The sequence below is a fragment of the Desmodus rotundus genome, chromosome 3, assembly GCF_022682495.2.
Source record: "Desmodus rotundus isolate HL8 chromosome 3, HLdesRot8A.1, whole genome shotgun sequence".
Taxonomy (NCBI): Eukaryota; Metazoa; Chordata; class Mammalia; order Chiroptera; family Phyllostomidae; genus Desmodus; species Desmodus rotundus.
In genome coordinates, this window is record NC_071389.1 from 196,214,021 (window position 1) to 196,239,136 (window position 25,116).

Below are 25,116 nucleotides of genomic sequence, written 5' to 3' on the forward strand. Positions count from 1 at the left end.
GGAGATAAGGAAAAACGAAAGCTCAGAAAGGTTAAGTAACTTGCCCTGAGTCACACAGCTGAGAAATGGCAGACCCGTGCAGTCTGCCTCTTGAACTAAAACTCTTGACCAGTGTGCTGCTAGCCACTCAAGGAAAAGGGATTAAGTTTGTTGTCCTTGACACCAGCTAATTCATTGGGTTCAATGAAAGAAAGGGCAGAGAAACTCAATTCAGGTCAGATAAAACATCTTAAACGAACAGTCCAAATATGGGAGGGAGTCCCTTCTCTATCCCTGGAGGTTCCTGCCACCTAGCTTAGCTCAGTCCCGAAAACCATGGAGAAGGAACCAGTTGAGCCATTTGACCTTCTAGGCCCTTCTCTGCCTCTCTGTGACTCTGAGTGTTTGATATGAAAGTCATGAGTTGAAACTCCAGTGACTCTTGTTTATAAGTTAGTATTTTTTAATTCATATAACAAAACTACTTTCTTTTAAGCGTGTTATTGTAGCTTTATGCAGTTTGGTATGTTTTGTCTCATGACACATTTTAAGTAATCATTTATCAGACAAAAGTCACTGTCTTTAAAATATTCTGGTCTTGCAGATGTTTTCCTGATTGTAAAGTTCCATCGTTTCTATTGTAGAAAGATTGGAAAGTCTAAGAAAAGAATTTTAAAACTTTTACAGTGTCACCACTCAGAGATAACCATTGTTAACACTTTGGTGTATTTCTCCCAATAATTTAATATATTTCATAAATATTTCTCAAGGAAAAACTTGGCTCTTGCTTTAGATCTATTAAGAGTGTTTTCACACAGAAATAATTTATCTTGATAAAGTCTGACAGTTCTCTCTCTTTTTTTGGGGGGGGGGTAGGTTTCTGCCTCAATGCTCAAGCAGTTTCCCAACAGTGGCCTGAATCCAGGTCTTTTCAATGTGGGGCCCCAGTTATCTCCTCAACAAATCGCCATGCTGAGCCAGCTTCCACAGATTCCCCAGTTTCAGTTGGTAAGTAGCAGATTTTTCTCCTATAGCTAAGAAGGTCATATGTTTTTTCTTCTTCTTTAACTTGGTTTGCTTCATTTTATGTGTGTTCAACTGGAGTAAATGTGACCAATAGACCAGGAACTTGGTGGTACTTTCCTCATGGACATTTGACTCCATGACCTGTCTTTCATTGTACAAACCGTTCCAGTGTCCTCAGTGAGTCCGTCTTAGGAAACTTAGGGCCTCTCTCTCTCTTCCCCATAGGCATGTCAGCTTCTCTTGCAGCAGCAGCAACAGCAGCAGTTGTTACAGAACCAGAGAAAGATTTCTCAAGCTGTACGCCAGCAGCAAGAGCAGCAGGTACGTGAGATTGGAAGGGTCCCTCCAGTGCTCTTTATGAGGAGTGCATCTCTGCTTAACCTCTTTGATAGCAAAAACAAATCATATGCAGTCTCCTCCTGTGAAGTTCAGGACATTGGTTTATCATGTGTCCATTTTCTCTTGGGCCTCCTTGCTCTGGACTGCCCCCCTCCAGCTGGCTCGGATGGTGAGTGCACTCCAGCAGCAGCAGCAGCAGCAACAGCAGCAGCAGCGGCAACCCAGCATGAAGCATTCGCCATCTCATCCTGTTGGGCCCAAGCCACATCTGGACAACATGGTACCCAACACTCTGAATGTGGGGCTCCCAGACCTTCAAACCAAAGGGCCAATACCTGGATATGGTTCTGGTAAGTTGTTAGTGATGAAAACTACTTTTTTTCAGCCTATGGTAGGGGTTGCAGCTACATTACCCTCTGTTTTCACAGCATCCATACAAAGTAGATAATCTAATTTTCTGTCTTACGGATGAGATATGTAAGTTAGCAACACACTAGTTTCAGTGGCTTTCCAAAGCTTACCACACAATCAGTAAATAGCAGAAACAGGACTCCAATTTCTTTTCAAATTAATTTTAGAAATAGAGAGTGGAAGGGGGGAAGAGAGACATTTGTTGTTCCACTTATTTATGCATTGGCTGCTCTTTACATGTGCCCTGACCAGGGATAAAACCCACAACCTTCATCTATCAGGACAGTGCTCTAACCAGTGAGAGGCAGTCTGCTCCCCCAGAACTGGGAATGTTTAAAAGGCAGTGTAAATGTTTATACATGCTGTAAGTGTTGCACGTGCCTGAGGTTATAATCCATTAAAATATGTACAAGTTGAAGTGTTTAGCTCTACTGATAAAATTACCTTTTCTTGAAAAACTGGAGTACTAAAATTAAAATTATAAGGCAAAAATGATAAAAATTGTTCTGATTTGTAGTTCCTCCGATTTAAATAGAATTAGCACAAGTAAGGTTATACCTTTGACATTCATCAAGAATTTGTTGGCAGGCAAATCGTAGCTCTTTCAGAACTGGGAACATGTTGTAAGCAGAATCCAATCAGTGAGGCAACAGTGATTTAAAAATAAAATGTAAAAATTAAAAAGATACTACACACCATAGCAGGTTTCTTCTCACATTGACATTTAGGTTTTATTTTGGTAAAGAAGATACTTTTTGTGCAAACTCAAAAACAAGAATTGGGGAGACTTGAACTCCATGCTCTTGGGTGACAAAGTGACCCTAGGCAAATGACCCTGCTCTCTGTGCTCAATTTGCATGAGGCGCCCACTTCCTACTGGGGTGTCCACATGCAGAGAAGAGCAAACACTTCAAGGACTCATTGATCCTGGATAGTTTTAAGGAAGTTAATTTCCAGATTTTCAACTTCCATCAACTATATTCTTTTTTTAAAATGGTTCACCTGAGCCCTGGCACGGTGGCTCAGTTGGTTGGATGGTCATCTGTAAACCAACAGGTTGCAGGTTCAATTCCAGATCAGAGCATATACCTAGGTTGTGGGTTCGGTCCCCAGTCAGGGTGCATATGGGAGGCAACTAATTGATGTTTTTCTCTCTGTCTCTCTCCTTCCCTTCTTCTCTCTCTAAAATCAATTAAAAAACAAAACCCAAACATATCCTCAGCTGAAGATTAAAAAAAAAAAAAAATCCACCTGAGAACTGACTTAAATTTAATATAACTTTTTTTTGCACTTGACGTAAAATAAAAGGTAAAACTCTCCACCATCCCATATCTTACTAGGGCATGCCCACCTGGGTGTAGAATGCCAGGGTACCAAGCAGGGAGGAAGCCTCCCGTAATGACCAATGAAGGTGTCATTATCTCCTGGGTTTCCAGACTTTTACCTTCTTCATCATGATTTCTGTTAAGGATGAAGCTTGGCATAAGAACCTGAGTATTTTGCTATGTGTTGAATTGTTCTGAATTTAGATACCATACACAATGATAAGGAAGGGTAACTTAGCTTCTTCCGTTTCTTTTTGTCAGAGTACATAGTTCTCAAAGTACAGTGCAGTCAATTCAAAGCAAAGAGGACATCTAGAAGTCACAGGCAGCTTTTCCATGTGTTTAAATGCATATGGTTCTTTTCTTCAGCTCTTCTCAATACTCATCCTAGAGCAGGGACGTCAAACTCATTTTCACCAGGGGTCACATCAGCCTCGAGGTTGCCTTCAAGGGGCCAAATGTAATTTCAACTCCCTAACAGTTAAGAAGTAGTTGCATTTATACAGTCCTTAAATTATTTCTGCCCTTAACCACGAGGCTCATGTGGCCCCTGGTGAAAATGAGTTTAACACCCCTGTCCTAGAGCGTGTCATAGGTAGAAAGAAAAGCACCCTCAAACAGCTTGTGCATATAGGTTAGTGACACTTGCATTTCTTAAAAATACATTTTCACAATGCATCAGGTAAAGTTTGTGGATAAACTTTTACATGATTTCCTTTAGGCTAGGTATACGTTAGTCAATTAATTGAATTGTTAAAGACCTAAAGTCATAATGTATCTATTCCACTGACAGTCAGTCCTTATAACATCTTTAATATTTTCTATCTTCTATTAAAAAGTAAAATTGCCCTGCAGTTGGTTGGATCCTCAACCTGTAGACCAAAGGGTCACGGGTTCAATTCCTGATCAGGGCACTTACCCAGGTTGCAGGTTTGATCCCTGGTTGGGACACATACGAGAGGCAACCAATCGATGTTGCTCTCTCTCATCGATTTTCTCTCCCTACCTCCCCCTCTCTCTCTTCTTCCCTCTCCTTCTCCCTCCCACCTACCCTCCTTCCCTCCCTCTCCTCTTGCCTTCCCCTCATTCTGAAAGCAATGAAAACATGTCCTCAGGTGAGGACTTTTTTAAGAAAGTAAATTATATGTTGGCTTCAAATCTCTGCTAGTTTTTTAGCAGCATATATTGTACCTTTCTTATTTACTAAATATATAGAAAAATTTTATCATGATATCTGGTTAGATTAATAGTGTTGTTTACTAAATTTTTCATTTTTATTGTACTCCTACTTCATAAGTAACTTATAAATTTAGCTATGTATCATCCAAATGAAGTAAGGGAAAAGAACATATTGACTTACTAACTTGTTTACATTTCATAACTTGCTAAATAATAGCTAAATTGATTTTATTGGCCCTTTATCATATTAGTTGTAATCTGACCAGTTACAGCCTTCCTTACAAGATACATTTTGTATTATTTTTCTTAATATATATTACCTCATTTATTTGAATTGAAAAATATATTTTGAGACTGAAAGTAAGTCTGATTTGACTGCCTGTTTTGAATAAACTAAATCTGTTGTTATAAAAGTTTGAGGAAAATATATTCATAGCTTATACAGATTAAATTTTTTTCAAGAAAGAATATATGGCAAAGATGTAACAAAATGAATAATATATCGATTTTCATAATGCTGAGTATATCAAACTCAAAAAGATACCTGTGGATAGAAGAGTAGGAACAATTAGTAAAAGTTTCTTAAGTGTTAATAAAGCCTCTTTCATTATGTTTTCTCAAAATTAAAAAGTTGAATGACTTCAACTGCTTAACTAATTCTTAATTGATTGTTTTTGTAAAATAGATGGTTTTATAATTCTCTGCTTGTAGCAAAGTTGAAAAATATATCTCATTACATTGGCAAGTGATAATGACATATCTTAAAGTTATGTTTCAGTATCTATGTTATCAAACCTTGGGCAGAGGGAATATTCTTAAAAAGAAGTCCAAAGAAATAAGAGATGTTACAACAAGATTCCTTCTTTTCCAGTCTGCTAACTTATATAAGATTTCTTTGTGCTTTATGTCTATAGAAATTTGTAAAAATAGGCATACAGTAGCGTGAACTTGGTCTTATTTTAGTAATAAGTCATAGTCATTCACAGTAGCTGAACTAATTGGCAGTCACTCATCTTATTAGAAAATTTATTTCCAATAAAATCTTACTTTTTATGTTAAAATGTAACAAAATTTATAATATTTATGTATGGTATAACCAGTGAGAAGTAGAGTTATAGATATTACAGATTATTAAAATAGCAGGAGTGTTATTTGTATTTGTCCTGGATTATGAATGTGGCAGTATCGTGTACATGTGAACATGGATTAGAACTGTTGTGTTAAATGGGCAACTTCAGTAATTTGTTGCTTTTATAATTTATTTGTATTATAATTATTGGAAAAGCAGTAGTTTTTTAATCTACAACAAAGGGAGTGAAGGAGTGACCAACTAAGGACAAGTTCATTTGAAAGTTTCTTCCAGATGGTAAGCACTGAGCCTAGTGGTAGTGTTGAATAGGTGATGAATTAAGGTGTGTGGAAGCAGGAGAAAGGACTGGTGAGAAGCAAAGGGCTGTTTTTGTAAGAATGATAAGACAGGCAAAAGGAATATATCAGTGAAATGAGTCCCTGGAAAGGCAAGGGGCATGTTTTATCTCTGTTTGTACCTCAGCTGCTAACACAGAACCTAGCACAATTAAGCTCTTTATAAATATTCATTAAACGGAACTAAATGATTTGTTTGATTTAAATTAAAGTGTTGGTAAGCTGGAGAATTACAAGGAGGCCACTTGGTGGACTGAGCAAGTTTGGTTTTAATAAAATAGCAAGTATAATAAAGTTGTCCGGGCCTCAGAGGTATGATAGCGCATGAACAGCCCAGAAGTCACAAGTGATATGCTCCTCTGCTTTCTGTTAACGCAGCCACTAGAGCACAGCGTTCAAGAACCCCTTCTCCCCAGGTTTGCTGAGTGTGTTCTGTATCCTAATGTCACGTCCCTTGCTACATGCCATTGAGAAAGACACAGAGTTTAGTACAACCTTGCACTGATCTTTTTCCTCCTGTGGCTTTGGGTTTCTAGGATGAACCTTTGAAGGCAGTTTTATCTTCTATTCTTCCTCTCACCCCTTTAATTTTTTTTTTCCTTACCAAACCTTGTTAATTAATTATGGTGCTGCCATATTTCGGTGGCATTTGATCCCCAAATTTCTAATGGGAACAGTGCCCAATTTGCCTAAGATTCAGATGGACTCCTCAAACTCTTCCCTCTCCTAAGATAACTCTTACCAATCTTCTACACTTTATGTGTCACAAAAGAACTCTAAACAGCTGAAATTTAATATCTTTAATTCACTAATGAGTTTTGGAGAAATTTTAGAGCAACTTTAAAGAAAATTAATGTGTAAGGAATGATTCCTTTTCCTTGTACTAATCCCTGCATTGTTTTTAATCTTCACTGGAACCCTGGGTTATTTTCAAAAGCTCTTTCTCACTGACTGGAGCCAGCTTTCAGATGGCCTGGAATCCAAGACCTTGGGCTGATTTTCCCTGTCAGAGGTAATGTTGTAATTTGCCCGAGGAGCAACACACGTGGGCCATGAAAACTTGTGTCAGAGAGAGCCCCTGTTCCTTTTGATTTTCCTGCCCTCCGGTCTTTTATTTCAGCTCAGCTACATGGGACAAAAGAAGAAAATATCTTAAACCTTTTCTTTTTAATTGTTTAATTTGAAATGTTTCCAGCTTATTCCAAGGATTTCTGCTCTCCACCCTTCAATCACTTAGACTAGTGAAGTCAGTTACAAACAGTGTGATGGAAGTGTTCTTTATAATTATAGCAACATTTTAAATATAGGTTAAGAAGGTGTTAGAAATGACTTGATTTGTTATACATCTATAAAATTATCCTTGACAACTGGGAGAAGCACAAGGGAGAAACAGATGACCTGGACCCTCAACAGGATTTGGATAAATGATACGTAGGGGCCAATGAGACACCAGCAGATGGTAGGAGCGTAAAATGGACTCAGCATGGCGTCTGGCCTGGCTAGAGCTGCACATTCCAGAGTAAGAGTAGATTGGCTTTTGGCTCCAGCAGGCCACCTAAGCATTAGCATGATGGGAACCCTGCTCACCTCTCTGGGTTGCTACATTTACTATGGTTCTTAATGGTCTCTCTGGTTATTCAATGCTCTTCCCCTTCCCTGTTTCATTTCTTTATTTTAGTTCTCTATCTTATGACAGTCGGTTTGAAAAATTTTTAAGTACATTCTGATCCAGACTGGATGATGGACCTTGTGCAGCTCCACCAGTAAGCCACTCACTTTGGCTTTTGCCTCTCAAGCCCCGTCCAGTGGGAAAACATTACCGACCAAAACTCTTGCTGAAAGCTTGACACCTGCAGTTCCCCACAGTTCATGGCAGAGTGAACTCTGGACTTCTTACTAATTACCTGTTCAAGCTTTGGGGTCTTTATCACTACTTGAAAACTCTCAAATTGACCCCTCAGATTCTATCCTGACCTTCGTCTACCCCATTCTCACATTGCCAGTTCTCTTTCTAAAATACAAGCTCAGTTACCTTGCTTTCATTACCTTAGTTACCTTAACACTTTATCTCCTGTCTTAGAGGGCAAAAAGCCCAAACTCCTTTACCTGATAAAGACCCTACATGGCACGACTCTTCATTTCTCTCCCATGTCCTGCCACTTTGCCTCACTTCATCCGTAGTTAGCCAAGCTTTGGAGTCACATTGGGCTCTCATCGTTCCTTAGATATGTCTTATTGTCATGAGTTAGAGCTTTGTTCTTGGTTTCCTTGACTTACTTGCATACCTCCCCTAGGCCCTAGGTCAGACCCTTTCCTCCCCCAGTACTCTTACCACAACCTTGGAGCTGTTCTTCTTCTTACATTGATGTATGGACACCTCCATCTCAGTTGGAGAACCACGGGCCCCAGCATTCTGTGTGTCACACGTGTTAGCCAAAGTAATAAGTGAGTAAGATGACCTTAATTACATGGCAGTCATCACTTCTCATATCTTAATGGTCATTATGTTTTCAGCAAGCAAGAGCCAAGATCAGCATTATGAATCAAAATATCTGTTTCTGAATGAGACTTCTTGTGAATTAATCTTTAAGTTACAAATGAAACTATTCATGGGTTCTGCCTCAGAACTCTTGGTTACTGATACTAGAAATTTATAGAAAGACATAAAATGTGGTTCTCTGTTTTAGGCTTCAGCTCTGGCGGCATGGACTATGGCATGGTTGGTGGGAAGGAGGCTGGAACTGAGTCTCGCTTTAAACAGTGGACCTCCATGATGGAGGGACTGCCCTCTGTAGCCACACAGGAAGCCAATATGCACAAAAATGGTAAGAGCAAGCAAAGCATTATGAGTTGCAGCTCTTCTGACCCTCAGCAGGCCTTAAGTGTCCTGTAAAATTATTTTAAAGCACAGATCTTTAGCTATTTCTTAGCACATCTTTTGATTCCCCCCCCCAATCTTATGATCACCTATGAAGGAAGATTGTATGTATTTCAAATTATAAGAAACTTAAAATGCTAGTTCTAATTAAAGGGAGTAAAATTTCCGATGTGCAGTGGGATGGGATTGAAGGTAGTAGAAGTGAACTTGAGCATCCATTAGGGTAAAACCCTAATGAACTGGCTGAGAAAACAGAATCAACAAATGAGGTACAAGAGATCACAACAAACATCTCTCATATTGATTTTGAACGCTTCCATCTCCAAAAGATGACTGATAGATCAATATATGAGATTAGAAATTTCCACAAAGCTTTCTTGTTCTTTATAAATTACAAGATCTGCTGGACAGCAATTGAGGTCATTCCAGGCTTTGATTGTAAATGTGGGTCAGCCCTTCATTTCCATAATTCTCTGTAAGAGCTTCTCTATTTCCCTATAAGACAAATAAAAGGTCTTGGAGTCTTCCTTCAGCCTTTGTTTCAATGTTTGTCTCAATTGACAGTAATTCACTTGGACTCAACTGTATCTGTGAGAAGCAAGTATAAATAGGTGTGGAACTGCTCCCGCAGCTCCCTGGTGGGCCTCGACCCCATCAATCTGAAGCCTTCCAGGGTTCCTTCATAAGCTACTCTTTTTTTTTTTTTTAATCTCCTCACCTGAGGAGGTATTTATTGCTTTTAGATGTGGGGGGAGGGAAACATTGATGTAAGAGAGACATTGATCGGTTGCCTCCCATATGAACCCCACCAGGGATCAAAACCAACAACCTAGGTATGTGCCATGACTGGGAATTGAACCTGCAACCTTTTGCTGTACAGGACATGCTCCGACCAACTGAACCACCTAGCCAGGGCTATGAGCCACTCTTAAAAATGTACCCATCCGGAGGCTGCTAAAGTGGCCACTTGGAGCTCTCTGCCTGCCAACCCAAAGCATCATCATTTTGTGCCACAAAATCAAGAATGATTTATACATAGTATCACGTCTGTTTCTGAGCTAAATAATCCAAGCCCAGCGTCTGCTGCTTCAAGCACTTACACTGCTTCCTTCCCCAAAGACATGATAGGTGTATGACAATAAATGCGAAATGGCATGTGAGAGGATATCTCAAAAGTAAAATAGTCACTTGCCTTTTTAGAGCTTACAGATATTTTCCCTATTTCCTCAGCAATCCCCAGGGGAATTCAGTTTTTCATGTTCTACCACTTCACTGTAATGTGCCCTTGAATCAAATTTCTTTCAGAGACTCCAGAAAATCAGTGACCTCTTAACTGAGCATGGAGACAGTTTTGATGATACTACTGTTAGGCCAAACCAAACAGGTTCTTTTAATCAATATTTATACAAATATTTTAATATATTACCTTGGAAATAATTTTATCAGTACAATAAATAGGATCTTAAGAATAGCTCAAGTGACGCGATACAACATGTAAAACTTGATTGAGAAATAGGTGGAAGGGTATCTAACAGAGGCTGAAAATTTTACTTAAAGCTCATTTTTTTGTTTATGAGAATTTTAAGGTTTTAATTTATTTTCTGCCTCGTGGCATATAAAATGCATAAAGAAGGCACTGACGAAACCAATGAAATCCTCTGGGGAAAGCAGTTACAAAGGATTTGCTGTTCGTGTGTGGGGCTGTGGACCTCAGGGCTGCAGAGTGAGTGCACTGCTGGTCTTGTGCTGGCAAAGACCCCAGGCAGGAATTCCATCTCATCACTTCGGAATTTAAAGCAATCGCAGATGCTTTTCCCTGCAGTGGACTTCCCTCCATTTATGTTGTCTCAAGTCATTAGTATACAAACTGTGGGGATAATGGTATGATCCATAGTTTATGAGAGTTTAGTTAGTTAACTTCTTAAGGCCATGGAATTTGGAACATTCAAGAATGAAAACAGTGCTGTGTGCATGACTGAGAAACTGAAAGGCTCAGAAAGGTGAAATGAATTGTTCATGATCACCCTGCTTATTCATTATATCCTGGGTCTTGAGTGTGCCCTCTCATTGTGGTCCTTTTTCCACTGCATAAACTTCAGAATACTGTATTTGTTTGAGTTTCTCTGAATAAAAGATCAACAAGTTCTGTTCACAGGAGTCCTTCCCAAGCTCGAATTAATTTCCTCTCTCTCTTTTGTCAGGCGCTATAGTGGCCCCTGGGAAGACCCGAGGAGGGTCACCATACAACCAGTTTGATATAATCCCAGGTGACACACTGGGTGGCCATACGGGTCCTGCTGGTGATAGCTGGTTACCTGCCAAATCTCCACCAACAAATAAAATCGGAAGCAAATCCAGCAATGCCAGTTGGCCTCCAGGTATTATCCAGGAAGTGTGTTTTGGGGGGATATCATTTGGTTTTTATTTTTTATTTTTAGGTTCTGAGCAGATTGTTTTTGCCACCTACTTTACTAACGCATCCACTTTCTTTTTTTCATTCAACAATTGTCTGATAAAAGCAAGGTATGTGCTATGCTCTGGGAAAATAGAAAATTTTCATTAGATAAGGTCTCTGCTCTATAGCATTTAGTGAGGAAAAGCAGGTGTTGACACTGGTTGCTGACAAGGTAAAATACTGTGTGGTAAATACTGCATGGACTTAGATAAGCTGAAGGAAGTCAGAGGAGGTGAATGTGAGGATAAAAGAAGGTAAAATTGGAGCCAGGACTTGGCAGGCATCCATCATAGGATGCCTTGTACCCTGGGTTCTTCTAAAATGTCCATTGACTTGATCTGTCTAATTTTTGAAGGAGGTCTTTATCATCAGTTAGGTTATAGGTTTGCAGTAGTGAATAAAATGAGAAAATTTGTTACTTTTTTCTTTTTCTCTGTTTTGATACAGATAACCTATTTTCAGTGTATAAAAAAAACTTAATACAGTAAAAATAAAAGTTAAAAATTTGGTCTGTCCTAAACCTCTCTGTACAGTTATATTTGTGATGTGAACATGTAGACTTTCATTCTATTAAAGTAGACTCATAATACCTATTGTTAATATATAATGCATATTACTTGCCCTGACCACGATTAGAAAAGTAAGATTAGTAATACTATCACATAGCTTTATTTTTCTTTTTGTTTTTTTTTAATTTTTATTGTTATTCAATTACAGTTGTATTCCTTTTCTCCCCATCCCTCCACCCAACCCCAGTTGTTGTTGTTGTTTTTAATTAAAGACTTTATTTATTTATTTTAGAGAGAGGGGAAGGGAGGAAGAAAAAGAAGGAAAGAAACATCAATGTGTGGTTGCCTCCCATGCACCCCCAACCAGGGACCTGACCCACAACCCAGGCATGTGCCCTGACTGGGAATCGAACTGGTGATCCTTTGGTTCACAGGCTCCACAGCTTAAAATATGATTTAAATTAACCAATAAAAAATTGTAGACAGCCGTAGCTGGTGTGGTTCAGTAGACTGAGTGCCGAAGCCTGGGTTGCGGGTCAGGTCCCCAGTTAGGGGTACATGAAAGGCAACCATACGTTGATGTTTCTCTCCCTCTCTTTCTCCCTCCCTTCCCCCTCTCTAAAATAAATAAATAAAGTCCTTTTTAAAAATTGTAAACAATTATTTATACATATTCCAGGCTTTCTCATTAGCCAACTTATTCCTGCTGATTAACCCTGCACGTTCCACACAGTAGTGGTCCCTTGCTTTGGGTTTCCTTGTGTGTCTGAGCCAATTTCCTGCGAGTTAAATGGGAGAAGTTACTCATCTCCAACCTAGATTTTCTCCCAGTTCTTGTCCTAGATGTGTGACCAGTTCTCATGAGCACCAGACTATTTAATCCTGCCTCCCTGCCCTCGGGCCCGAATTTCCCTGGGAGCAGGAAGAGCAGGTTCTGGGCCCAGGCATGGATGAGCCCTCACATCAAGTTCACAACCACAGAGAGACAGGGAAGGCTGATATGTTGTGGTAACACAAAGGTGCTGCTGGCAGAATGTATGTCCAGGCTGACTTTTAAAAAAAATTTTATTATGAAAATCTAAAATTAAATAGACTTCTTACAGCTCTATTTCTTATCAAAAAATAACTATTTTACCATTTTTTGAACAAATTCTTACCTCCCATACTTGTTCTTCTCTCAGAATTCCAACCAGGAGTGCCATGGAAAGGTATCCAAAACATTGACCCTGAATCTGATCCCTATGTCACCCCAGGAAGTGTGCTGGGGGGTACAGCCACATCTCCTATTGTAGATACTGACCACCAACTTCTACGGGATAACACCACAGGTGAATAAGTCAAACATCCCTTGCATATATACTTGCCGTTATCAAATAATTTAACCAGAAAACGTAAGAACATAAAGCTTTTCACATTTATTTTTTAGATATATTGTGTTCTCCCTTCTACTGAAGGTTAAAGTACTTAAAGGTTTCACTTGTTATACTGACATTTATCTGCAATATTTTTATCTCATTTTTTATCTGTCACTCAAAGGGTCTAATTCTTCCCTCAACACCTCGCTGCCTTCACCTGGTGCCTGGCCCTACAGTGCCTCTGACAACTCCTTTACCAACGTTCATAGCACTTCAGGTAGGAGTGTGACCTGTTTTGTTCTTTTTGGTTAGCACTTTCCAGATTCCCTTTTACAAAGGAAATTGGCATTTATTTCTTTAAAAATACTTTCGGAGACACAACTCCTGTGTTGGCCATGTCCTCCAGGAGCTTCTCGTCTCAAAGAGGCAAGATGAGACACATACAGCTTTAGGACAAGGCAGATGGTGACATAATTGCAGGGAGCTGTGGGTCTTGTGAGGGCAGAGGTTATTTCCTGATGACCCAAGAGCTTTCCTTTTAAACAATCTGCCAAGAGAATCCAGGGCCATGGGAAGAACCAGTTAAGTCCAGGTTGTTATTCTTAAGGCTTTTCTCTAAAAATCCTTCCACTTAACAGACAGAGGCTCAGGTCAGATGGCCAAAGGGAAAAAAGAGGACCTTGATTAATTGTACCAACATTCGTTGAGTTCCTTATTGTTTTGTTGTGTTGTTTTGAGGGTTTGGGGTGGGGGAGACAAGACGGAATGGAAAAGTTAATGGGTATAATAGAGCCTTTGAAGTCTCTCACTTAACACAAAACCTTACAGATTGGTAAACGAATCAGTAATTGGCACTTTGGTCTTGCAAAAGTTGGATCTTAAGCCATTAAAGTCATTAAGGCTTTTGTTCTTTGTCTAGCAAAAGTAAATAAAACAAATCCTTAGCTACCTACTAAGATACTACAGATTAATGGCCTTATAAATTGTCTTCTATTTTTTCTTTCCACCTGTGAGTCATATCAAGAGTAATGATAACCTATCATTTATTGAAAGCTCCTGTAAACCAGGCAGCATGCTAAGCACTTCAGCATGAATTTCTTTTCTTTTCTTTTTTTTAATTTTTCTACATTTTTTTAATGTTGTTCGAGTACAGTTGTCTCCATTTACTCCCCACCACTGCCCCCCACCCCAGCCATCCCTACTTCCCGCCCTTGATCCTAACCCCCTTTGGTTTTGTCCCTGTGTCCTTTATCGGCATGGATTCTTACCGTACCTTCACCAAAGTCTATGGGTGTTGTCTCCATTTTGTAGATGAAGCTGAGGTTCATTGAGCTGATACAATTTGCCTCAGGTCTGAGTGAGTGTGTAAAGGAGCCAACTCAGTATTTCGTATTTCTAACCACTACCCTTAGATTATACATTTATAGGACTTCCTCCTTTACATGGAAAACTCATTTTCACCGTTTTTATTCCTGTAAACTGCCCATATCTCAGGTTCAACTGTTTTATCTTTTGTCAACAATTGGACATTCACCTAAGAGATGACTCAAGAATCACCCTAAATATGTCTAAAACTGAACATATATTTTCCCACTTCCAAAATCATCTTTCCTTTTAACTAAATCTGTATTTTTCTTAGTGATGCTCCCATGTATCACTAAGTCACACAATCTCAGTATTTTCTTGCTCTTTATTTTTCCCTTGCTCCAAGTGGTTTAGTCTGCCGTCATTTCTCTCTTACCCATGTCTTCTGTTCCATCCTGTTTGCTGTCACCCAGGTTTTAGACCCTCCTTCAAACACTGCATGCTGAATCTGCTATCAAATATCCTGACAGTATTTTAATCAGTCCCCAGCCTGCCTTTATAGCCTACTTTACCTCTCTGCCCCTGTGAAATGTTGTTCAGCCAGAATTAAGGGGAAACATTTGGTACAGAAAGTGTTTAAATTGAACTTGGTTTATATTTTCCAGGCTCTCTGAGTCTATCTATTTATATAAATCCTTCCAGATCTATCTTTCAAAGCTTTTGCTGATAGCCCAGCCTTATCTTTCTCCTCTGTGTATTGAACACACATGATCTTGCCTGGGGTTACCAATTATGTTGTTCATCTCTTATTTCCTGTCTGAACTTGAAGTTATTGAGAATAACTGTATTACCCACACAGTGACGTAGCACAATAAGCATAATAAGCCCTTAGTGAATATTTTTTGACTGTGTTTTAAAAATCTGTTTGAATGTTGATATCTAATATTCTGGATCAAGAAAAGTGTAGTTTTCTAACATAGTTTTCGTTAAGTCAATAAGTATTTATAGAATACCCTCTAAGTTTCACATTCTTATTTATAAGATTAATGGTTTCAGGAATACTTTCCTTGAATTAATCTTCCCTTTCAGGTTGTGTTTAGCTAAGGAAGCAGTAGAGAATTAGTTATCTAGTTATTAAATCTTTAGTCCCTTTGTTAATTTGTCACTTTTGAGTAGTAGTCACTGAAAATTTTATATTTAATAAGCTCAAAGAACAATATTATTTTGTAATGCTGCTTTGAAATGTGCACTTACTATTTTTAGAATTTAAATGTATGTGTATATATTTAAAATTTACATGTATTTGGTGACAAGTGACTGTCTAATTTACCTTATTCCTTCTTCAATTTTCTTATAGCAAAGTTCCCTGATTATAAATCAACATGGTCCCCAGATCCCATAGGACACAACCCCACTCATCTCTCCAACAAGATGTGGAAAAACCATATTTCCTCAAGGAACACTACACCGCTGCCCCGCCCACCACCTGGTCTGACCAACCCCAAACCATCATCTCCCTGGAGCAGCACAGCACCCCGATCAGTCAGGGGGTGGGGGACACAGGACTCACGGCTTGCCACAGGTGAGAATGATCTGCCTAAAGGAGCATCATTGTTCAAACACAAGGATCTGGTGTTAACACAGATGGTGAAGACATGATAAAGTCTTCAGAAGAGAGAAAATTACATTTGGTTGGTAGAGGAAAAAATCTCCTGAGTGGGAAAATTGCAGTCAGTGTAAGGCAAAGGGACCCAAGAACTCCCAAGGTACTGATGGAGTAAAATGACAAATGGCAGAGTATGAAAGCACTAGGAGGAAAATGTTGTAGAGAAGGCATGAGAATGCGTAGGGATCCAAGTCTAGGAGAAGAGAGCTGGCTATTCAGTGAAAAGATAAAGGTCAGAGTGAGTTGGAAAGAGAATGATTTATGAAAGGAGAGAAGCAGCATGTGCGCTATAGGAAAATGTTTCTCACTCATGTCTCTTTTTAAATTTTTTGATGGCTTTTCTTAATCTTTTGTCTGGTTGCTTACAGCTTCTACCTGGAGTGATGGTGGTTCGGTTCGTCCTAGTTACTGGCTGGTCCTTCACAATCTCACTCCACAGGTAATCATGCTTTTTTGTGATTTTCTAGATAAGACTTAATTGTGTTAAGAGAGAGAAACTGGGAACTGTGGGCAGATATGAAGGCTCGTTTATTTTCTGGTCACTGCAAAGAGGTCCAGCCTGCAAGGGTTGGTCTCCCCATCCAAGACTCGAAGCCTACTGCTGAATGGGGGATGTTGGCCGCTCAGCTTCATGCCTTCCTTTATGGTGATGTTAACATACGTAGTTTATAAGATAGTAAGAGTGGGGCAGTATTACCTGGTGAGTTCTGTTAGCAGAGACAACTTGTGTAGATCTGCCTGTCAGAATCTAGAACTAAGTGGGAAATGGATGTTTAAGTGCTTTAGTCACACGCAAAAAAATGTTAACCTGTTTTTGTATTAGTTATCCAAGACTTGAGGCTCAATATGAACTGTTTTTCTGCTTCATAAAAAATTACCCATCTATCTTTGCAGAAGGGATGTGTCTGTCTCACAGCTTAAATGTCAAATGTCCCATGGGTACTTCTGATGTTTTCTCTGTTCCCGTCTTTTATGTAGACGGCATTACTAGTTTCCGTCATCAGAGCATGCCCTCTCGGTTGTTTGTACTGTGGTGGGACTTCGTTTATTCCAAGCACCCTCCCCTTCACATTGGTTGCTTGACAACTGAAGTATTTGCAGCAGCAGCATCTTGCACATTCAAATGAGGTTAAATGAACCCATTGAAACTTAGCCCACAACCTTCATTTGGACTTGACAGTACAACCTTTACAACACCTTGTTAAAAGGGATCAATTATGCCTCCCTGCCTTTGACACACAGAACGATTTGCCTAGCATTTAGTTCATAAACAGATTTGTGTACACTTTTCTAAGCTAGCACTTTCCACAGTGGTTCCCATGGGATATTAGTAGGTGTCTGGCCTAGTACGTTTGGATTATGTACTTGATTAAATAAAATTAAGCAGGTTTCTTCACTATGAGACATCATGGATCCTTTAATATGCTAACATGTACTATAATCCTCTGTGAGGAGATACAACTTCTCCTAAATTTATTTGCCCTGTAAATCCATATGTAAGGGGTATATCCAGGGCTTATATTTCATGGTACATGTTGAGAAAGGCAGTTTCCTAAATATAGCTAACATGAGGAAGAGTCTGGATTGGCTTTTAATCCCTGTGTGTAATAATTCAGCTAAAAGCCCAAGGTTATTTAACTAATAGTCGACTGAAGCATGAAGATTTTATATAACCATCCTCAAAACTCTATCTGCCTCATTATTTCTAAAGAGTCACACGGTATGGTGGGTGTGATGTGGTTAGGACGAGAAAGGGGGTACACAGTGTTAAAATGAGCCTGGGCAAGTTAACTAGCTGTTCACTTCTGTTTTAGAATGTGAAAAATAGTAAGTATACCTGTATATGTATATAAAAATGAATGTAGGGATTGGCTGTGTTTGTATTAGAAAGAATTGATTAATATCAGAAAACAAAACAAAACACTACCTAATAGACTAATCTCAGTTGTACCTTATAAGAAAGTTACAAGGTCAAATCTTTGATATCTGGATAAATTTACTTTTTATCACCTAAAATTTGTTTAGAAGACATCTATCCTGAAAAGTCACTAGTGGTATACACTGTTAGGCTTCTACAGTCAATTGTCACTTTGAAAACAACGCTGAGCTGTTTCTCCAATCATTTTCTGTAAAGAACTACGGTGAAACTGCCAGTTTTTTCCTGCAGGGTTTCCATGGTGAAACCACAGAATGTTTCCACTGCTGCTGCCAGTAGCACAACTTTTGAAGGCTGTTCCAGTAGTCATCTGTTTCACTTCCCAAGAAATGAACTGAAATGTTGGACTAAGAAGCCTAAATAAATGTAGTTAAGATTTTGATACAAATAAATTAATTAGAGTGAATAAATAGATTTGTTCATTTGAGTCATAGGTGAGGGCACTTACCCCCAATCACTGGACATCTTAGTGGTGAGAATATGACTAAGGTGAGCGACTACAGCCTTTGGTCCCATTAGCTGTAGACAGCAGAGAACAGAGAAGTGGGGAGAAATACTCTGATTTTTTCTTTAAGATTTTATTTATTTATTTTAGACAGGGGGGAATGGAGGCAAAGAAACATCAGTGTGTGGTTGCCTCTTGTGTGCCCCCTACTGGGGACCTAACCTGGCCAGCAACCCAGGCATGTGCCCTGCCTGGGAATCAAACCAGTGACCCTTTGGTTTGCAGGCCAGCACTCAATCCACTGAACCACACCATCCAGGGCAAAATACTCTGGTCTTGAGATGGCCAAGGTTAAGAGTAAGAGGACATAGAATAGTCGGTGAGCTGGGGCAGCAGTCAACACTCTTATCATCAGATGGTTAGCTGTGTTTTTCTTGTTTGTGGCTTTTCTCTCTTCGTGCGATTTTTAACTTGGGAGGTGTAAGAATACATTAGTAATGATGCTGAGAACTTTGCGTCTTTTCTTAAACTCTTGTTTGGGTACTAGCTTATTCCTGCTTTTTAAAGCTCTACAAATTACCTCATGTTCACTTGTTTGCCTCTTAAAAAATATAGACCATGGGTTAAATCATATGCTTTTGTTTTGAGCTGCATTTGTGCAAACTGTTTTATTTGCAAAATGGGCACATTAGATCTCAACCCAATACTTTGACTATCTTTAAATTGCCCTTTAAGACCTGTATATTCAGTGCACTCTTTCCTTGCTTTGAGTTCTTCATTTATCCCTCCAAGACTTATTTAGTATTGATACTGTGCCATATTATTTATAAACCAAAAACCCTTCTTTTGTCATATGTAAGAAAGGTCACTTGACTTTCTTTCACACCCCACTTCCAGTTTTTATCTCACCAATGTCTTACTCCTTAGATTGATGGGTCAACCTTGAGAACCATCTGCATGCAGCATGGCCCACTGCTGACATTCCATCTGAACCTAACCCAGGGCACCGCCCTGATCCGATACAGCACCAAACAGGAGGCAGCCAAGGCCCAAACTGCACTGCACATGTGAGTATCCATCCTGTGCTCACTGAGACAAACATGCATGAAGATGCACATGTGAGTATTTGAGCACCTGCTTAATTAAACAAAGATGCATGAGAACAACATCATCACATAAGCAATTGTTTGGTACTGAGGTGGCTGATCTTTACCTGCCTGAGCATGGATTGTCCTGTGTATATCATAGGCCAATAATCAGAATTTTACAAGTGAAGAATTTGTGAAGTAGTGAGTAAATTTTTAAGTACCATAAAACAAAGCCAGTATTTGTGAAAATGTGAAAGCATAATTATTGTCACTTTTCATAACAGCATCTAACTGCTTCATTTGGCTTCTTTATGGATGATGATGAAATATTGTGGCCTTGGTAGGTAGCAGGGGTTTTGCATGAAGTAGGCAGGACTGGGACAGACTTTGATCATACCCCTCCTGCTACTCTCAAACTGGTGGACAGGAAAGACCTGATTCCCTGTGGATGCAGCTGCCACGATAAAAAGCTATACACAGAACAAGCAAGTGATGGTGAGGCTCAGGCAGTAAGCCCACCCCTGAGACAGAGCAGCATTTCCAGATGTGTGAAGCTGGGTCACCTTGAAATGCTTGATGAGTGATCTTGTACCTCCCATGGGGAAAAGGAAAAAAGATAACATTATTCGTGACATACATATTTCACATACCAAGGGGTGTCGATCTATAGTATCTTGCAGTAGTCTTTGGATATCTACTATATTGCTTTAAATCAGTACCTGGCAGCCTGGTTCAAACACATGTTCTGATCCTATGGGTCTGCATTTTAAAAAGCATCTAGGGGATGTGGAAGCTTCTACTCAAAGGACTGTACTTGGAATAATAATTCAAAATACTCAGTCTCTTTGTGTGCTTTAGTATTTTCCTCAAATCCATAATTATTTCCTCTCCTTTTTTCCAGGTGTGTGTTGGGAAACACTACCATCCTGGCTGAGTTTGCCACTGATGATGAAGTTAGCCGCTTTCTGGCACAAGCTCAGCCCCCTACACCTGCAGCAACCCCGAGTGCACCTGCAGCAGGTTGGCAGTCGCTGGAGACCGGCCAGACCCAGTCAGATCCTGTCGGGCCTGCTCTGAATCTTTTCGGTGGGTCTACAGGGCTCGGGCAGTGGAGCAGCAGTGCTGGTGGCAGCAGTGGGGCCGATCTTGCTGGCGCTTCATTGTGGGGGCCCCCAAACTATTCTTCTAGCTTGTGGGGAGTCCCAACTGTGGAAGATCCCCATAGGATGGGCAGCCCTGCTCCTTTACTACCTGGTGACCTTCTGGGAGGAGGGTCGGATTCAATCTGAACTTAGAACTTTCAACTCTGACCTCGTTACCTTTTTTGGAACAGCAGCAGCACTAACTTGACCTTTTCGTTTTTTTTTTCAACTTGCAATAAATACATTTTTAAAAGGAAAAAAGAAAACGGAGAGAGAAAAAAAGGTGGGTCATTGACAGACTGTCTGAGCACATAGTTGCCTCCCTTATATCTTCAGTTTTTTCGTTTGGAATATGAATCCAAAAAGAGAACATATCACTCTTGAAATACTTGAATCATGAACGCCAACCTAGAAAGACAATGTGAAGCAAGTACACATACCATTTAAATTTAAACACAAAAAAATTAAAAAAATTAGTTTCTAGTTTTTCACTTTTTTCATGTTATATGGAAGTTGTTGCTAAGAAACATATATACTGAAAAAAATAGCTTTTTAACTTTGTTTGCACTGGGTGTGTTTCCGTCCTTAGGTCTACCATGTTTGGGAGGGAGGGGAATTCAAAAGAATTGTTGGGGTGGGGGGAGGGAAGACTTGACGGAGCCTCACTTTAAAAACAAAAACATAAAAAAACCTAAAAAAAAGGAAAAAAATTGTGATTGGCTGGTTGATAAATACCAGTGTGTTCTGGCACATGTAACTGCCCAGGCATGCTCGTTCTGGTATGTGTGTGCACGTGTGTTCATGTGCATTCGCGTGCATCCTTCTCTCTGTCTCTGTGTGTATGTATGCCTGTGTCCTCCTCTGCCTCCGCCTCCTCCTCCCTGACTCTGATTTCTCAGAAAGCTGCATTGCTGACAGTCCGCAGGCTGGCTGGCCGGCCATCTGCTTTTTACTTTTACTAGTTTGTTTGTTTGTTTTTTTAAACTATGAGAACACACAAGCACAGGGAGCCACTGCTACTAAAGCAACTCCTTTGGGCTGCATTAAGATGAACAGTGCTTTTTAATGATGAAAGCAGTGAGCTCCTTCACATCTGCAAGTGAGTTTTCTCTAAGCTTTTCTTTTGACCTAGCAGTAGAGTGGAGCACTGCCAAGTCCAAAAAATTAGGAGAGTAGGAGGTACCTCTTGGAGCATCTATATGTTTATTTATTTCTGTTTTTTTAAATAAGTGGCCACTAGGCACATCTGAATATCTGTTAAGTTTTATGCAGGCCTTTTCGTTACTTTAAATGGGAACAGATGATGAGAGAGTTTTTAATTATGTGATGTCTCCAAAGCAGAAAAACTGTGTTTCCCCTTTCTTGTGTAATCGGGTATGAGAAATTCATCAGAAAGTCAGGTAATGCTGAATTCAATTATTTCTATTTGTTCTCTTTCTCATTTTATGAAAACAGAAAAAAGTAAGTTGTGAGCAGCCTCCTGAAAGCATCCGCAGCTCCTCCCTCTCTGCTCTTTTCTTGCTGAGCGTTACCTGTGCCAGGCCGTGGCGTGTTACAGCACCAGGCCATCACTGACAGAAACGTTTACTTAACGAATGTTCTTAAACCAGTGTGTACTTCAAGCGTTTCCTTTTGTTTTTCTGTGTTGTGTATTTCCTGTGTATGTGGTTTTGCTTAGGCAGGTATAACTTAGCAAAGACTTTTAAATATTGCACCTTTTTTTGGTTTTGACCTCTTTTTTTTTTTTTCCTTGTAATGTTGCTTTTTTTATTTCAATATTTAAAGACTTTTTTTTAAGCATCAATGTAGTAGTACTCTGGGCCGAATAGGAGGCAACTTTTAATCCACAGTTATCACCAACTTGTATGTACTTATGTTGGAATCAAAATGTATCAAACTGCTTTTTGTGAAGAGAGTTACAGCAGCCCTGAAGGGGTACCCCTTTATACAGAGCAGATGGCGGGGGGGGGGGGGGGGGGGGGGGGCGTATGCCGGTAAAGTGCTAGCACTTGTGTGGACATCCCAATCTGCATTATACTGTTTAACATAAAGTGCCGACATTCTGTACCAGCAAATACCTGCCCATTCCAACCCTTGGTGGGAGCAGACCTCTATTGTCCTCCATAACTTGCTGCTAGTGAGGACAAAGGAGTTTTTCTTTCTAATTCAGCATCTTCAGTGAAGGATACAACAATGCCTAATGTATTTGACTTTTAGCTTGTGTCTGTGTTTAGGTGGGTGGGTGGGTGGGTGTGTATAGGAAAAGGCAGAAACGCATTTAAGTGGTTTTGTGAGACAAAGAATGGGAATTCTGTAGTCCACTCGGCTTACCCTGTTGATTATAAACCTAGCCTCAAAAGAGATTGACATGCATAATTCAAGTGAGCATTCTCTTATACAAGTCTTTATGAACCCTTCATGGGTAGGTGGTCAAACTTGAGTTTCCAGCATTGGTTTGGTCCCATTGGATGCCTTGTAGAAAACTAACTGTGCCCTCTTCCTGCTCTCCGGTTTTCATCACCACCATGCCCCTTCCACCTCTGCCCACGTACACAATGTCTCCTCCCAGCCCCCACTGACTGCTCTCTGTGGAGCAAAACCCTGTCATGTGGTGCCCTCCAGGTGAAGAGCAGCTGTGTTCAGACATCTACAGAAGGCTCAACCTTAGTGTCCCTGGGTTAGGAGCACGTCCCAAGGCTCCTGAGAGCCAGGAGTGACCCTGTCGCTCTTGGTTTCCTGCCGTGTCTTTCCCCACCCTCCACCCTTCTTGCCTCTGGGTTCCTTGACCTGCACTATGGGTTAGTTGAGTTCCTTACCATACTACGGTGAAAGCCGGGTGCTAGAGCCCCTCTTGTTTACAAGACATAATGAGGGATTTGAAATATGTAAAAATAAACATGAGAAGCTAAAATGTTCTTCCATCATAAGCTTAAAGGGAAAAAAATTAAAAACTTTTAAAAAAGACCAAAAAGTGCGTATATATATATATATATACATATAAATATATATTTTAGATGAAGACTAACTCTGGGAGCATTTAACAGTGTTTTCTGTTTTTGTTTTTAACATTTATTTTCCTGCTTTAAAATTTGCAAGCATTCTCAGGAATTCTAGGGTAGGAAGCCAGTTTTTTGAAGATGGTTTATTTAACCGTATCTTATCCTAGATAGATGGCTGTTTCTTTCCTGTTAATAAACTTTTACAAGTTCCTGAAACTTCAAAAAGTTTAAACAATTTTTACTTAAAAAATGTAAAAAATAAAAGTCTCCAAACATTATTGTCATACTGGGGATCACACATTTTAAAACATGTAGAAAGAAATATTTTTTAAATATGATCAATTTAGCAGCAACAGATAAATTCATTATCTTAAAAAATATGGGAGAAGGATTGAGCTTCATCAGAGCTCTATCACAGATTCATTTGAAATTGTGTGTAATTTAACAGGAGAGTGTTTGGTGTATATAAATGGGAATTCCATCACTTTTTTCCTTTCCATTTAAGACTGAACTGCAATCTCCCCTACTAATTTTATTATTTTTTTTAAAGGAACCCTTCTCCCTGTCCCCCAGCCCTACCAACAAAAGGAAGAAAGAAACAACAGCTTAAAAAAAGTAGCCCTAACCTGTAAAATAGTGCAGTTGGATTGCTGAGAATCTATGTAAAGAGTTAGGAAATATAGGTTAATAATTTTTGGAACAAATTTTAAATATAGCCATTACTAGAGGAAAAATATCTATCAGCTGTTCTATTAATGAAGAATGTCTGTCTTACCTCCGTTTGTTATGGCAGGAGGAGAAAATAATAGAAGAATCTAGTAAGAAACAAGTGATTTTAATTTTTTCGCTCCCAGCTACTGTTGTGCTCATTTTAATTGCTGTTTTGAAGATCTGCTGCTTAATTACCCCCGTCCCTCAGCCGGAGGTGCCGGAGTGTTTCCTTTCCGTTTTTGGTGATGTTGGATTCTCCTTTTGTTTTCCCTCCTGGGGCCGGGGGTCAGAATTCCTAAGCATGACCACAGCTTCTTTTAAACATCTAAGCTTTCCAGTGGGAAAGAAACTCCCGCTCAACAGGTAGAGGGAGTGGGTGGGGTTGCTGCCTGCAATTTCTCTTAAAACCGCTTTAGTGCCTTCGTACATACACCCAGACATCCTAAGTAGGAGGGACACGTGTGTATGTGCAGGTGGTCCAGTCACTCCACAGAGATTAAAATACTTGCCCGTTTAAGAAATTGGAGTGGTTCTGGACAGGCCCCAAAGGCAGTGGGCTACATTTAAAATAAATAAATAAATCAAGGAAGTTACACGCGCTTTTCTGTCTTGATAACATGGAATGCCAAGACCCTTCCTTGTATTGTTGTCCTCTGCTACTGTGCATCGACTTCTCCCGGTGCGTCCATGTGGCAACTGCAGTGATTTGAGCAGTCTCTTTGTGTTGGGCCAGTAGAAAGGGGTTCATATTTTTCTGTTCTTGTACTTTGTCTCCTTTCCCATCAACCCCTCTCCCCCGCCACCCTTTTTTTTTTTTTTTTTTTTTTTTTTGGTCAACTTGCTGGAAGCTTTACTTTATTGGTTGGCAGTGACCTAAGAACAGGATATAGTGAGATGTAATGGAAGAGAAAAACTCTTCTTTCCATGGTATTCTGTGGCAAAA

General features: G+C 39.7%; 1 protein-coding gene across 7 annotated transcripts in view; it reads left to right on the plus strand.

Moving 5' to 3' along the window:
• The window catches only part of TNRC6B (trinucleotide repeat containing adaptor 6B), a 235,796-nt gene extending 213,361 nt beyond the window's left edge, over positions 1-22,435 (plus strand). For 6 of the 7 annotated variants that reach the window (XM_053919604.1, XM_053919603.1, XM_024579685.4 and 3 more), the window contains 11 exons: positions 856-987; positions 1,231-1,326; positions 1,502-1,694; positions 8,372-8,509; positions 10,764-10,940; positions 12,708-12,854; positions 13,063-13,158; positions 15,544-15,768; positions 16,221-16,291; positions 19,161-19,300; positions 20,223-22,435. In XM_053919604.1, the coding sequence (XP_053775579.1) occupies positions 856-987; positions 1,231-1,326; positions 1,502-1,694; positions 8,372-8,509; positions 10,764-10,940; positions 12,708-12,854; positions 13,063-13,158; positions 15,544-15,768; positions 16,221-16,291; positions 19,161-19,300; positions 20,223-20,610 (1,803 nt within the window). In that variant the 3' untranslated portion in view covers positions 20,611-22,435. The remainder of the gene's footprint in view (positions 1-855; positions 988-1,230; positions 1,327-1,501; positions 1,695-8,371; positions 8,510-10,763; positions 10,941-12,707; positions 12,855-13,062; positions 13,159-15,543; positions 15,769-16,220; positions 16,292-19,160; positions 19,301-20,222) is intronic. The other variant, XM_053919601.1, reaches the window with a different exon arrangement.
• Positions 22,436-25,116: the final 2,681 nt, after the last annotated feature.